This window comes from Moschus berezovskii, chromosome 2 (assembly GCF_049115385.1).
Source record: "Moschus berezovskii isolate FMDL1 chromosome 2, NW_MosBer_1.0, whole genome shotgun sequence".
Taxonomy (NCBI): Eukaryota; Metazoa; Chordata; class Mammalia; order Artiodactyla; family Moschidae; genus Moschus; species Moschus berezovskii.
Window position 1 is genome coordinate 51,833,526 of NC_142461.1, and position 15,182 is coordinate 51,848,707.

General features: G+C 40.5%; 1 protein-coding gene across 3 annotated transcripts in view; it reads left to right on the forward strand.

Annotated features, from left to right (window-relative positions):
• The window catches only part of HECW2 (HECT, C2 and WW domain containing E3 ubiquitin protein ligase 2), a 446,193-nt gene that overhangs the window by 283,764 nt on the left and 147,247 nt on the right, over positions 1–15,182 (forward strand). For all 3 annotated transcript variants that reach the window (XM_055397171.2, XM_088828674.1, XM_055397174.2), the window contains 2 exons: positions 8,515–8,609; positions 13,947–14,022. In XM_055397171.2, the coding sequence (XP_055253146.2) occupies positions 8,515–8,609; positions 13,947–14,022 (171 nt within the window). The remainder of the gene's footprint in view (positions 1–8,514; positions 8,610–13,946; positions 14,023–15,182) is intronic.

The window sequence follows — 15,182 nt, forward strand, 5'->3', positions numbered from 1 at the left end:
TAGTTCCAGTGCCTTCTCTCATCCTGTTAGGATGTGCCACATTTCACTGATGCAGTCTGTCTTTGATATTCAAGATTGTTTTTCTGAGCTTAAGCAGGGGAAGCCCTTGTTCTTTCAGGCTGCATGCTGTTGCTTAGTCACTAAATCCTGTCTGACTCTTTTGTGACCCCATGGACTGTAATCTGCCAGGCTCCTTTGTCCATATTTCCCAGGCAGGAGTACTGGGGTGGTTTGTCATTTCCTTCTCCAGGGCATCTTCCACACCTAATACTCTTTACTGTTGAGCCACGAGGGAAGCCTTCTGGCTGCATTTGTTCTCATTAAAGAGACGATGATGCGGTAACATATAACCAAGTGAGCACGTTACTGGAACTACGGGTGAATTTTGTCAAAAGTATGAGAATTGGAATGTGTTTACTCTTTTTCAACTTGTGGCCTCTGAATAAAAGAGCCTATCAATAGAAATCATAATATTAAGAATTTATTAAAAGCACAAAGGCAGTGGTTAAAATCTTGTTTTTTGAATTATTGCAATTAGCTTGATTTTTAAAAATTATTTCATTTTAATGAGATAGAAATGGCTAAATGAAGGACATTTCCATCCGTCTTTATGGTTCAAAATAGTCAACTTCTAAAACTTGAGGGAAATTCAGGTTTTATAAAAAGGAGTAAGCTATTAATTACTACCTCAGGGAATCTTGAAGGTATTTAATGTGGTAGATGATGTTTCAAAGATCCTAGTCTTTGAAACAAAATCATTTCTTGCAGAAAGTGGCCTGTAGAACCTTTTTTTCAAAGAGGGCTTGAAATGGAATCTTATACTAATGCCTAGAGTTAATGGCAACCCACTCCAGCATTCTTGCCTGGAGAATCCCAGGGACGGGGGAGCCTGGTGGGCTGCCGTCTGTGGGGTCGCACGGAGTCGGACACGACTGAAGCGACTTAGCAGCAGCAGCAGCAGAGTTAATGTAGCTGAGTTGAGATTTGTTTTAAAAATAAATTTTGAACAGATAACAGATGAAAAGAGTATAATGTTAAAAAGACACACAAAAATGAAAGTAATAGCTCCCAACTTCATGCCCCAGTCACCAATTTCCCCTTCCTGAAGACAACCACTTTTACCAGTTTGATCTTTCTAAAAATGCTTCGTTTATATATAAACTCAGAAGTATATTCTTTCTTCAAACAAATGGTAGAATGATTGCTTTAAAATGCAATGTCATCATGGCACGATTACAGAAACTCCTTTACTTGGGAACAGGTTTAAGTTCTTTCCGCTTTCCCACCACTCCCAACAAGTATATAGTGTCGTCTTTGGACAGTGATCGCCCTTCCATCTGTGGTGGACATGGAGTTGAGATGTCCTTGCTCTGGGGGACATCTTCATTTGTATTTATGGAAGCTGGTAAATTAAAATTTTGAAAATAAGAGGGCTTCTTTGTCTTATCAGCACTTCAGTTCAGTTCAGTCACTCAGTCGTGTGTCAGATTATTTGCGACCCCATGAATCACAGCACGCCAGCCCTCCCTGTCCATCACCAACTCCCGGAGTTCACTCAGACTCACGCCCATCGAGTTGGTGATGCCATCCAGCCATTTCATCAGCACTTAGAGGCTGCTAAACCTTATTTTCATAACTTTATAAATAAACATGTCCAGAAGATTTTTAAAAGGGGTCAAAATATGTTTCCATGATCCATGACTGGCTTCAACTGTTCAGAGGGGACCTGAGAGAGAGGAAGATGCCACTTTCCTCTGAGGTGAGAACTGGCCCACCTGACTGTAGGTCCTTATAGGTTACAGTGGGAGGCCTCACTCTTCTCCTGGCTTACTGTCTCTGAGACAACATGTTTAATGACACGATTTTTTAGAAGAAAATATTTTTGCCTTTTATAATCCAAAAGAATCACATAAAATATGTGTACATAGATATGTATATATTTCCCTCTCCAGAGTTTGAGGCAATTAGAGGTGATTTTGGGTTTCCCAAATGGTGGCACTAGTGGTAAAGAATCCACGTGCAATACAGGAGACACAAGAGATGAGGGTTCAATCCTCAGGTCAGGAAGATCCCCTGGAAGAAGACATGGTCCCATTCCAATATTCTTGCCTGGAGAATCCCATGTACAGAGGAGCCTGGCAGGCTACAGTCCACAGGGTCGCACAGAATCAGACACGACTGAGGTAACTTAGCATGCAGGGGTGATGTAGCTGCCACATCCGGCTGTGGAGAAACCCTTCCCAGGTGGAATTCTCCTTAGTTCATATCCTCCAGCTTTACTGCCTGTGAGCTGTGCTGGCCCTGTGACCAGTGGCTCCTGTCTTATCTGATGCTCTGTCATCATGCCTGGATTTGCTTTCACCTGTTCTTGCATCTGTTTCTCAGGAATAGCTTTCTGTTTCCTCTTGCAGTTGGAGGTTAAAATAGCTAAAATAGAAACATGAACACCAACTTCTCTCATCCACCCTCTTGAGTGTTCTCCCCAGTTACCTCTTCTCATAACTAAAATGTTCAGAGACATTTATCAAAGTGCTGCTCTCACTTCCTCAAGAGGGGATGTTATTTAGTTGCATCATTTTTTATAATCTTGAATGACCTCCTCAAACACTACATAATATGTGAAGGTGAAACCTCCTACTCAGCATGAAACGTTCCTATATTTTAGGGGCAGAAGGCTTCTGTCCTGCTGAACGAGGTGGCTAGTTTCAGTCCAGGTGCAAATAGCTAGTTCTGTCTGGTACTGGGTTTTTCTCTCTGGCAATTAGCCTATGCATTTGGTTTTGTAACAAGTGATCTGTGTAAGTCCCCATGTCTTTACACCGAATCTTAAAGCATTATAAAGCTATCAGTTCTGTGGTTTTTGGTGACCGTGTCCACAAAATCTGCTGTGCACAGTTCAGAATGAGTTTATTTTATAGTTTCAGGGATTATAATTTATCTCAGGGGATGGAGATTGTTGTTTTATCAAGGAATAAAATAGCACTTAAAACGAGTCAGCTGGCAAAGCTGGTCTGGTTATCAACATTGTACAGATAAAAATAAGCAGCTACTTCTTTTGTCTGTTAGTTTCCTAGTCTCTTACCTCAGTTCAGTTCAGCCGCTCAGTCGTGTCCAACTCTTTGCGGCCTCATGGACTGCAACACACCAGACCTCCCTGTCTATTACCAACTCCCAGAGCCTACTCAGACTCATGTCCATTGAGTCAGTGATGCCATCCAACAATCTCATCCTCTGTCGTTCCCTTCTCCTGCTGCCTTCAATCTTTCCCAGCATCAGGGGAGTCAGTTCTTCGCATCAGGTGGCCAAAGTATTGGAGTTGCAGCTTCATAATCAATCCTTCCAATGAATTTTCAGAACTGACTTCCTTTAGGATGGACTGGTTGGATCTCCTTGCAGTCCAAGGGACTCTTAAGAGTCTTCTCCAACATCACAGTTCAAAAGCATCAATTCTTCAGCTCTTAACTTTCTTTATGGTCCAACTCTCACATCCATACATGACTACTGGAAAAGCCATAGCTTTGACAAGAAGGATCTTTGTTGGCAAAGTAATGTCTCTGCTTTTTAATATGCTATCTAGGTTGGTCATAGCTTTTCTTTCAAGGAGCAAGTGTCTTTTAATTTCATGGTGTCAGCCACCATCTGCAGTGATTTTGGAGCCCAAAAAAATGAGGTCAGTCCTGTTTCCATTGTTTCCCCATCTATTTGCTATGAAGTTAGGGACCAGATGCCATGATCTTCGTTTTCTGAATGTTGAGTTTTAAGCCAAATTTTTCACTGTCCTTTTTCACTTTCATCAAGAGGCTCTTTAGTTCTTCTTCACTTACTGCCATAATGGTGGTGTCATCTGCATATCTGCTGCTGCTAAATCATTTCAGTCATGTCCGACTCTGTATGACCCCATAGGCGGCAGCCCACCAGGCTCCCCTGTCCCTGGGATTCTCCAGGCAAGAACACTGGAGTGGGTTTCCATTTCCTTCTCCAGTGCATGAAAGTGAAAAGTGAAATTTCTCCCGGCAATCTTGATTCTAGCTTGTGTTTCATCCAGCCCAGCGTTTCTCATGATGTACTCTGCATGTAAGTTAAATAAGCAGGGTGACAATATACAGCCTTGACATGCTCCTTTCCCGATTTGGAACCAGTTTGTTGTTCCGTGTCTGGTTCTAACTGTTGCTTCTTGACCTGCATACAGATTTCTCAGGAGGAAGGTCTGGTATTCCCATCTCTTTCAGAGTTTTCCACAGTTTGTTGTGATCCACACAGTCAAAGGCTTTGGCATAGTCAATAAAGCAGAAATAGATGTTTTTTTGGAGCTCTGTTACCTAGCTGACTGTTAAAACTTTGCAAAAGAGGAGGTGGTGTCCTAACTTGAGAGGCAGGGGGAAGATATTTTGTAAAAATGCACTTCTCTTTATTGAAAAACAAGCTGCTCACTCACTATTGATTAGATCTGTGAGGCACTGCTGCAGGCAGATTCACATGCTGCTGTTTCCCAGCATATAGAACGCAATCCTAATGAGCTCATGCCCACAGAATTCCCACCTTTTGCCGATTTTGTTTTACTTTGACAGGCCTTGTGTTCATGACTTAGCTTTGTTCTTGCAGAATACATGCTGTCATTCTTGGAGAAAACAAGTGGGAGAGTGATTTGCTGAACTGTGGTGTTGGAGAAGACTCTTGAGAGTCCCTTGGACTGCAAGGAGATCCAACCAGTCCATCCTAAAGGAAATCAGTCCTGAATATTCATTGGAAGGACTGATGCTGAAACTGAAGCTCTTATATTTTGGCCACCTGATGCGAAGAGCTGACTCATTGGAAAAGACACTGATGCTGGGAAAGGTTGAGGGCAGGAGGAAAAGGGGACTACAGAGGATGAGATGGTTGGATGGCATCACTGACTCTATGGTCATGAGTTTGAGCAACCTCTGGGACTTGGCGATGTACAGGGAAGCCTGGCGTGCTGCAGTCCATGGGGTTGCAAAGATTTGCACAAGACTGAGTGACTGAACTGAACTGAACACAATTATTACTGTTTCTGTAATCATTAAAACCCAGTGTTAGTGCTCCGTCAAGTCATTTAGGGTTCCCCGGGAATTCCTGCCAAGGTCATCTTGCTGGCCCTCCAGTCAGCATGCTCATTCCTGGTTCCCTGCTCTTGCTGCTCCTCACTCCTCTCTCTCTCCCACCTCGTTTTTCTCAGCTGGAGGTTTGATTTTGTTTGTTCTGTGAAGCCTTTCTGACTCCAGCATGCCCTCACGAATCTCCACAATCTCCACCCTTGTACCCTGGTACTTTGCCTTTTCTGTGTTTGTATTCTGGATTTTGTCATCTTAACAGCTGTACCATAAAATACCTGCTAGACCAGACTCCTTTCTCTAATTCCTTCGCACTGTCTAACATAGTACTGGGTATGGTTAAAAGCTTTCGCTTGATAATGCCAACTGCATTCTGAATTACTGCATCGTGATTACCGAACATAATGGAAAGATTCTATATTTTACCCCTTGATAAACCTTGTTTTTTTTTGAGATTTAGTGTTTTTCTAACTGATGGGAAATATAGTATTAGAGTTTTATATATAATATTCCTATATAGACCTAAAATAGGATTTTTCTTTAATTATTGTATCTTTTTCTTAAAATAAGCGAACTAAATACTCTGTATGAGGACATTTGGTGCAGTTAGGAAAGTCAGTGCAAGATTAACTTCCTTGGGGAATCACATTGAGCAGCCCCTTTTTAATAATCCAGGGGACTCAGCTGAGAGAGGAATCCCACTCTGGTAGGCTAGGACTCTCCTCTGGGCTCTGCCCTTCAGCAATGTCGCCTCTATTAAATGAAACCTTGGGAAAAAGACATCTCTCAGTTAAACTTCAGTGCATGCTCTGTATACAGAAAAATTTCATTGACTCTCAGTTTTACTCCTTGACATACATTGGCTTCATGGTAATTGTACTTAGTTTCCAAAAACAATAATTGGCATTTGTAGTCTTGTTATCAAGTTCAAGTTATATAATGTATAAATACATATATATATATACATGCACATATATATGTGTATATCTGTAGTAATATCTAATATATATATACATACACATACATACCTGTGAAGATACAGATGTATATTTACTGGTGGTTTCTCAGTCTGATCCTTGTCTAGTGACTGCATTGAACTCACTTGGGGAAAAGTTTTTTTTTTTGGTTGGCTGGTAGAAGTGATGAAATTCCAGTTGAGCTATTTCAAATCGTAAAAGATGCTGCTGCTGCACTCAATATGCCAGCAAATTTAGAAAACTCAGCAGTGGCCACAGGACTGGAAAAGATCAGTTTTCATTCCAATCCCAAAGAAACGCAATGCCAAAGAATGCTCAAACTACTGCACAATTTCACTCAACTCACACACTAGCAAAATAATGCTGAAAATTCACCAAGCGAGGCTTCAGCAATACATGAACCGACAACTTCCAGATGTTCAAGCTGGATTTAGAAAAGGCAGAGGAACCAGAGATCAAATTACCAACATCTGTTGGATCATAGAAAAAGCAAGAGACTTACAGAAAAATATCTACTCTGCTTCACTGACTATGCCAAGCTGTTGATGTGTGGATCACAACAAACTGGAAAATTCTGAAAGAGATGGGTATACCAGACCTTCCTCCTGAGAAATCTGTATGCAGGTCAAGAAGCAACAGTTAGAACAGGACATGGGACAACGACTGTTTCCAAATTGTGAAAGGAGCATGTCAAGGCTGTATATTGTGACCCTGCTTAATTAACTTACATGCAAAGTACATCATGAGAAATGCTGGACTGGATGAAGCATAAGCTGGAATCAAGATTGCCAGGAGAAGTATCAGTAACTTCAGATATGCAGATGACACCACCCTTATGGCAGAAAGTGAAGAAGAACTAAAGAGCCTCTTGATGAAAGTGAAAGAGGACAGTGAAAAAGTTGGCTTAAAGTTCAGCATTCAGAAAACTAAGATCATGGCATCTGATCCCATCACTTCATAGCAAATAGATTGTGAAACAATGGAAACAGTGAGAGGCCTCATTTTGGGAGGCTCCAAAATCACTGTAGATGGTGACTGAAGCCATGAAATTAAAAGATGCTTGCTCCTTGGAAGAAAAGCTATGACCAACCTAGACAGCATATTAAAAAAGCAGAGACATTACTTTGCCAACAAAGATTCATCTAGTGAAAGCTACGGTTTTTCCAGTAGTCACATATGGATGTGAGAGTTGGACCATAAATAAAGCTTAGTGCCCAAGAAATGATGCTTTTGAACTGTGGTGTTGGAGAAGACTCTTGAAAGTCTCTTGGACTGCAAGGAGATCCAGCCAGTCCATCCTAAAGGAAATCAGTTCTGAATATTCATTGGAAGGACTGATGCTGAAGCTGCAACTCCAATACTTTGGCCACCTGATGCGAAGAACAGACTCATTTGAGAAGACCCTGATGCTGGAAAAGATTGAAGGCAGGAGGAGAAGGGGACAACAGAGAGATGGTTGGATGGCATCACTGACTCAATGGACATGATTTTGAGTAAGCTCTGGGAGTTGGTGATGGACGGGGCAGCCTGGAGTGCTGCAGTCCATGGCGTCGGAAAGCATCCGACATGACTGAGTGGCTGAACTGAAATGTGCCAGGTCTTAGTTGAGACATGTGGGATCTTGGTCCCTGACCAGGGATAGAACCCAGGCCCTCTGCCTTGGGAGTACACAGTCTTGACTACTGGACCACCAGGGAAGCCCCAGAAAATTGAAATAATACAGGTTTCCAGCTTTTCTCACTGCAGAGTCACCTACAGATTTCCTTCATACTTCTTAGTCTGCTCCTTTCTATTTCCATTGACAGCTGCTGCCTGTCTTTATTGTAGAGGATAGGAGTGAAGGCTTCTGAGTGGAACAAATGGGGTTTGAATCCTGACTCTGTCATTTTCTCTTTGACCATTAGCAAACCTCAACACTGTTTTAAAAAATTATTTTAAATTGAATGATAATTGCTTTGCAGTATTGTGTTTATTTCTGCCAAACATCAACATGAGTCAGCCATAGGTATACCTGTGCCCCCTCCCTCCTGATCCTCCCTACTACCTCCCTCCCCATCCCACACCTCTAGGCTTTTGCAGAGCCCTGGTTTGAGTTACCTGTTCTGTACTATGGAGACAGGAATTTCTGCCTCCTGATGTGAGGGGTGAATAGTAAGGGGTGCAGAGGTCCAACCTGCGTTTTGTCCATCAGGAGCTCCTCTGTTCTTATCTTTACACTATATTTGGCATGTTGTTTTTAATGCACTGTTTTTCTAATATATTTGGGCTGTTTTTAGAAATTTTCAGAGAAGCCTATAAAATCAAACAAGACTTGGTATAATCTATTGCCTCTGACTGGAAAAGGAGGGGTCATTCAGAGTCCTTAATGTGATTTGCCTAGAAGCAGCCTGTTGGATTTCCTCAGGTGAGGCCCAAATGACTTGTTTCTGTGTTTAAATTATTGCTTTTCTCCAATTAACTTGCAGCCGAGATAAAAATCTGTTTCAAATATTACCACGGCATCAGTGGAGCCCTGCGAGCCACGACCCCTTGCATCACGGTGAAGAACCCAGCTGTGATGGTGAGTGCCCCTCTGTGCCTACTTCCTCGAGCCTCAGTTCCAGAGGCCTTGGTGTCTATTTTTGCCTCTGCAGCTCTGGCAAGGTTATGGGAAACAATGAAAAAGGAAACACATAACAGCGTGGGTGCCGTTTTGGGAAAGGAAATAACTTACAGGAGGATGGCTTAACTAACTCCATGATACAAATCAGTGGGAAAATGTGGCTTGATTAATAATTCTGTATATAGTCAACTCTCTAGGGAACCTTTTCATGACGGAAATTAGTGAGTGGCCATCATGGAAAGTTTTTTAAACTTTGTTGGGCTGGCTGGTTGGTAGGAAATGGTGGCATTGCATCTTATGTGAATTTAGTTTACATGAACTCAGTGGGTAAAAGAGAGGGGAAAGAAAGCAATTTACATAGTGAGTGAGTCTACCTGCCAGTCAGCTTAGCAGGCTTTCACCAGAAAGAGAGTGTGAGATGGGGATTGTGAATGTGCTATTCCTTTGGAAGGTCTTAGTGCCAAATCCCTCTTGATGCTGAGTTGAGCTCTAGTGCCTACAGGTAGCACACATATTCAGTATGGCTACTCAACAGAAGCCAATCTCTTTACCAGGTCCTTAATTAAGGAAGTAGATATCTAGTTTAGCTTTGGAGGAAACTGATTGTGTTGGACTTTTGAAGGAGAGTATGTCCATTTCTAATATGGTACTTTCTTAAGAATTACTTTTCACAATTTTGTGATTTTTCACTTCACCAACTAACTTTAGAATCTAACAGTTTCACAAAATGCATTCCATTGTATATGGATGGTTGGATTTAGATAGCTGTCCCAGATGGCGCTAGTGGTAAGGAACCCGCCTGCCATTATAGGAGACATAAGAGACATGGATTTGACCCCTGGGTCGGGAAGATCACCAGGGAAGGAAATGACAACCCATTCCGTTATTCTTGCCTAGAGAATCCCAAGGACAGAGGAGCTTGGCAGGCTACAGTCCATAGGGTCACAAAGAAATGGACATGACTGAAGCGACTGAGCACACATGGACTTAATAGTTTGGGGAGATTCTTAGAGTCCAAGATATGTAAATTATTGCAGTTCATATCAGTCATTAACAAAAATCAGGTCATGAAAATTCAGAAGAAAAATAGCAATTCCCATAGTATAAAATCATAATATTATATATATATATGTATACACATTTACAGATGTATGTGTTTTTGGAAATAGGTTAGTGGACAGGTTTACTCCCTGAAATTCAGAAAGTAATTTCTGCAGATGGCATTTTGAAATTCTGTGACCCACCAAAACTATATCAAGTAATCTTTCCCTTTTATTAATTCATTCAAACAGATATTCACTGGGTGGCTCAAGTGTCAGGCTTATACTCACCACTAGGAATGAAATGATAAGCAAAAACACAGCTCTCTTGTTTGGTTGGGCTCGAAAGACACATCAGTTAAATTGTATTTATTTGAGTGATAATTACTACGAGTGACAGTAAAATGAGGCTTTGAGAGCATATACTAGCAAGATTCATCCTGATCAGGAAGATCTTGGAAGGCTTCCCTGAAGAAGGCGTGTTTACAGGACAATCTGAAGGATGAATAGAAGTTACTGAGGTGAAAAGGGGGAGGGAATAGCATTTGAGATAGAGGGAACAATATGTGTAAAATTTTCAATGTCTAAGTACTCTGCTCACATTTGAATTATATTTGAGTTTCTGTTGAAGTGAACAAAGTATAAAACATTAAAAATAACCCACATTTACTATATAAGACTTTGAAGGTTCGCAGAGAGAATAACAATTGTTGACTAGAAAATCTGTAGTCATGTCACGTAGTAATAAGCACTGGAATACGCTATAATTAATATTCTAAAAAGATTACAAAACTGGAAAAGTGGGGCTGTTTAAACATGAAAGCTTAACTGTGTGTGTAATTAAATCATAGCTTCCGAACATGACTTTCTGGATTCAGATTTTCTTAGACTTGAGCAATTTCCATGATCAGATATCACTGATGGCAGGGGGAGCTTACAGCCTGGTGAGCATTGAGCTCATTTCATTGATTTTGCATTGAGATTATTCTGTCAAAGCCTGTGGACAGTTGGAGATAATTAATTTGGTTCAGACAGATTTTAGACCAGCTGAAAAGCTTCATAGATACAACACTCACAATCATAATAGAACATTTTGGTTCGAAGACTGACTAATGGAATTGATGGTCAATAGATTTCTGACCACGCTTGAGATGTTGGGTCTGTATCCATTATTGAGAGGCTGTACCAATCGGCATTTCATTGTGGGCTGAGCACTGGGTTTCTATGACAGCATGATGGTCACCTAGGTATATGACCTGTGTGTAGGTATTGTGATTGACTGACAACATTGATATTCACAAACCCCTTTCAGTATGATTATTCCACAATCAGATGCAAGGAATAGTTGGGCAGTAGAAACCACATTTTAATTCTTGGTGGTGCTAAAATTGGGAGGTTGATTGGCTCTCAGCAAGCATCTGTGATTTATTATATTGTGTTATACCCATCTGACTCATCATTCCCAGGCTAAATAGAGCAAAGACAGCACTAAACTGGCCAGACAGCATCACTGTCTGCTTTTTCCTGCCTTCACCGTCCCCACACTGCTGGACTACAAAGTGGCGAAAAGTAAGGTAGTACGGACTATATCTGAGACAGACACAGCAACACGTGTCCCTCCTGTGCCAGGCATCTTAAAAATCATAGCCTCCCCTCAAATGGACCCCACTGCCCAGGGAGATGTGCCCCCTCTGAAAACATGATGTCTTTTCATGCCAAGTGAGATCAATGGGCCTCTGAAAAGATCCATAGTCTTATCATTCAAAGCCTTCAATGTTGCAAGATGTTATCAAAACTAAGGAAAACGCCCTCTAATTCTCCTTTTAAATATGTTCCCTGTCTGGCAAAAGGCTAATATGAAATAATTCTCACATAATTCATAGGCAAACAGTGTCCTTCACCAGGATTCTGGTGAATGCTCATATGAGCTAATACTCAGAGAAATCAGCTTTATCATTCATGACAGTAAAGCCAGGAAAGACCAAAGCTGACCACCAGATATAGTGACATCAGTAATAATAAACACATCTGAACTCTGTTTAGAGAGAGAATGTTAAATAAACTCCCTTCATAGATTAATGCAGGAAAGCTCATAATCAACATTGTTAATTCTATTAAAACAATGCATGGTAGTGAGTGATGGTCACTTTTATCTGTTCCTGAAGTGAAGGATTTCCTGTTCCAAGTGACACACATCACTGTGTACTCTGATGAATGAAAATGACGTCAAAGTACACATGACAGAGAACACACACTTTTTAAAAAAAATTCTTGACTCATTGTAAAAGGATATGTGATACAGGAGACCATATGGTTAGGATGGCAGCTCATTTCCTTCCCTGAAGAGCTTCTCAGATACTTCTTTCAAGACTATTTGCATTTGGTGGAACAAAGGAAAGATGTCTGGATGGTACTCTAGTCTCTTACAAATGACATGTGAAGCAATCAGGAAGTAGTTAAGTGTCATACAGGATAGTCTTGACTAAGGTACAGAAAGTAGTCATGAGGGACTTCCCTGGTGGTTCAGGGTTTGAGAATCTGCCTTCCAATGGAGAGGATGCAGGTTCAATCCCTGGTTGGGGAACTAAGATCCCACAAGTTACAACTACTGAGCCCATGAGCTCTAGAGCCTATGTTTCCCAATAGGAGAAGCCTATGGCCACATGGAAGACCCCACAACAGCCCCCCAAAAAGAGAAAGAAAGTCAGAGGTGAAACTAACTGGCTAGAATTACCTAGCAGGGTGGAGAGTTTTTAATTATATTTGAAGCTTCCCTGGTGGCTCAGATGGTAAAGAATCTACCTGTAGTGCAGGAGACCTGGGTTTGATCCCTGGGTAGGGAAGATCCCCTGGAGAAGGGAATGACAACCCACTCCAGTATTCTTGCTTGGGATGTCCCATGGACAGAGGAGCCTGGCGGGCTACAGTCTATGGGATCAAAGGGAGTTGAACAAGACTGAGTGACTAAGTACATAAAGCACACAGAAAGTAGAAATCTATTTTTCATTATTTAAGTGGAATTTAGTTTCAAGTTGCTCAACGTTGCTTAGATTAGTGAAAGTTTTATTTCTTGGTAATGTATGATTTTTAAAGGAGGTGGGGAATGCCACAAAGATAATATGGAAGGGTTTAATCTAACCTTCAGAATTAAAATGTGGTTTCTGTTTCTTAACTATTCGAAATATATTCTGCCATCAGTTCTGTTTCTTACAGTATTGCAGACTTCTATTTTAAAGAACCACAAAACCTTTTTTTCCTAAAAGATTTTTTCTTTTTTTTTAACCATGAGTTGAGCACTAATTATACATTAATTGAGAGAAAGACTTAATCTGCTCCATGGCCTATAAATGAGTGAGATATAACTTACTCAGAAGCTTTTAGGAAAAGCTTTACAACGTGGTAATAATACAATAGGATTGCAAGTTCTTATTGTTGCTAATTGTGATAGCATGTGTCCTATGCCAGTAGCACAATAAAATAGGAGCCTGTGAGGGCGATGGGACATCCACATGGTCACTCAGAAATATTTATCAGGAGGAGACAATTTTACCTATATATGAATGAATTTGATATAAATCACCTGTTTAGTGTATTCTAGGTTTTCCTAATTGGAAGAAATTTGATGTTTGATTTTTAACTTAAGGGCATGTTTTAATACTATAATAGCAATATAAGTACATTTACTACATATCAACTATGTTCTTATCAAAGAAATAAAAAGACATGAAGTAGGTTGATTCCTATCCCAGGGAATTTAAAAGTTCATGTTGGTTACATTTTGCTGCTACTGCTAAGTCACTTCAGTCGTGTCCGACTCTGTGCGACCCCATAGACGGAAGCCCACCAGGCTCCCCCATCCCTTGGATTCTCCAGGCAAGAACACTGGAGTGGGTTGCCATTTCCTTCTCCAGTGTGTGAAAGTGAAAAGTGAAAGTGAAGCCGCTCAGTCATGTCCGACCCTTAGCGACCCCTGGAGGACTGCAGCCTACCAGGCTCCTCCATCCATGGGATTTTCTAGGCAATAGTACTGGAGTGGCTTGGTTACATTTTGGGTAAAGATTAAATTTAGGTTTGACCTTTTCTGTCATCTTTTGAGAATTTGCTTTTGTGTGTCGATTCCAAGTTTTGTAGCAAATGAAGTCATGTACTGCAATACATGTTTGATACAAAAATCATCATATTTGCAAACATATGTGGTTCCCTAGGAAGGTATTATATTCCTTTGAAACTTCAGATATGTGTTTTTTCTCTGCAGATGGGGGCAGAAGGCATGGAAGGAGGGGCTTCAGGAAATCAGCATTCTCGGAAGCTTGTTAGCTTTACTTTGTCAGGTAAGGATATCTTTAAACACTATGTCCAGTTTGAAAGTGTGCAATTCAAACTTAGGAACAGTTGTTTATTTCTATAGACTCTTAAATATGATATGCAGAATATTTTTTATAATATTTCTGGAAATTCAAGCATATTTATTACCAAGGTAAAATTAAATTATTGGTTTATACTCAGAAATTATTCCATCTAGGAAGTTTTTTGGTGATAAAAAGATTGTTACTTAAGAAAAACTGTAATGAAATATGTGCTAATCCCACTATAGAGCTTTGATAATTGAAAACAATTTGTGCTTACCTCATTTAGAGAAAGGAAAAATTCAGAGACAAGGTATAAAAAGACCCAAGAGATATTCCTATTTCTATAGAGAAATACATATAAATATTGGACAATGGAGAAGATGATATTTTGTTGTTTATTTTCTGGTTAGTAAAATATTCTGATTGTTGTATATTTATCACGCAACTAAAGCACTGCGTTTCAGCTTGTGAGTTGGAATTCATTTGTGGTTTATAAGATTAATTTAGTTGAAGCTAGCAATTAAAAAAAGAATAGAAAAAAAATAGAGTTTAAACACCAAAGGGAAATGTTTTTCATAGAACACTAGTTTCTACAAACTGAAAATCTTCACACACAAAATATATACACATGTATATGTGTAAAATGAGTTTCAGTATAATGAATTTCATGCAGATGTCACTGTCAAAAGAAGTTTGAAAGCCAATGATTTAAAAACAAAACTTGATTGGCAGTTTTAAAAAGTCAAGAATCCCCTTCACGGATCACAGCCTTGTTGTGGCAAAAGAGCTTGTGAAATGAAGCTATGAGCCATGCTGTGCAGGGCCACCAAAGATGTATGGGTCATAGTGAGGAGCTTTGACAAAACATGATCCACTGGAAGAGGAAACAGCAACCCACTCCAGTATTCTTGCCGTGAGAACCCCATGGGCAGAATGAAAAGACAAGAAGGTACAACACTGGAAGATGAGTCCCCTTGCCCCCAGGTCAGAAGATGTCCAATATGCTACTGGAAAAGAGCGGATGGAAATTACTAAGAGCTCAATAAAGAATGAAGTGGCTGGGGACAAAGCAGAAATGGTGTGCAGCTGGGGATGTGTCTGGTAGTGAATGTAAAGTCTGATGCTGTAAAGACCAATATTGC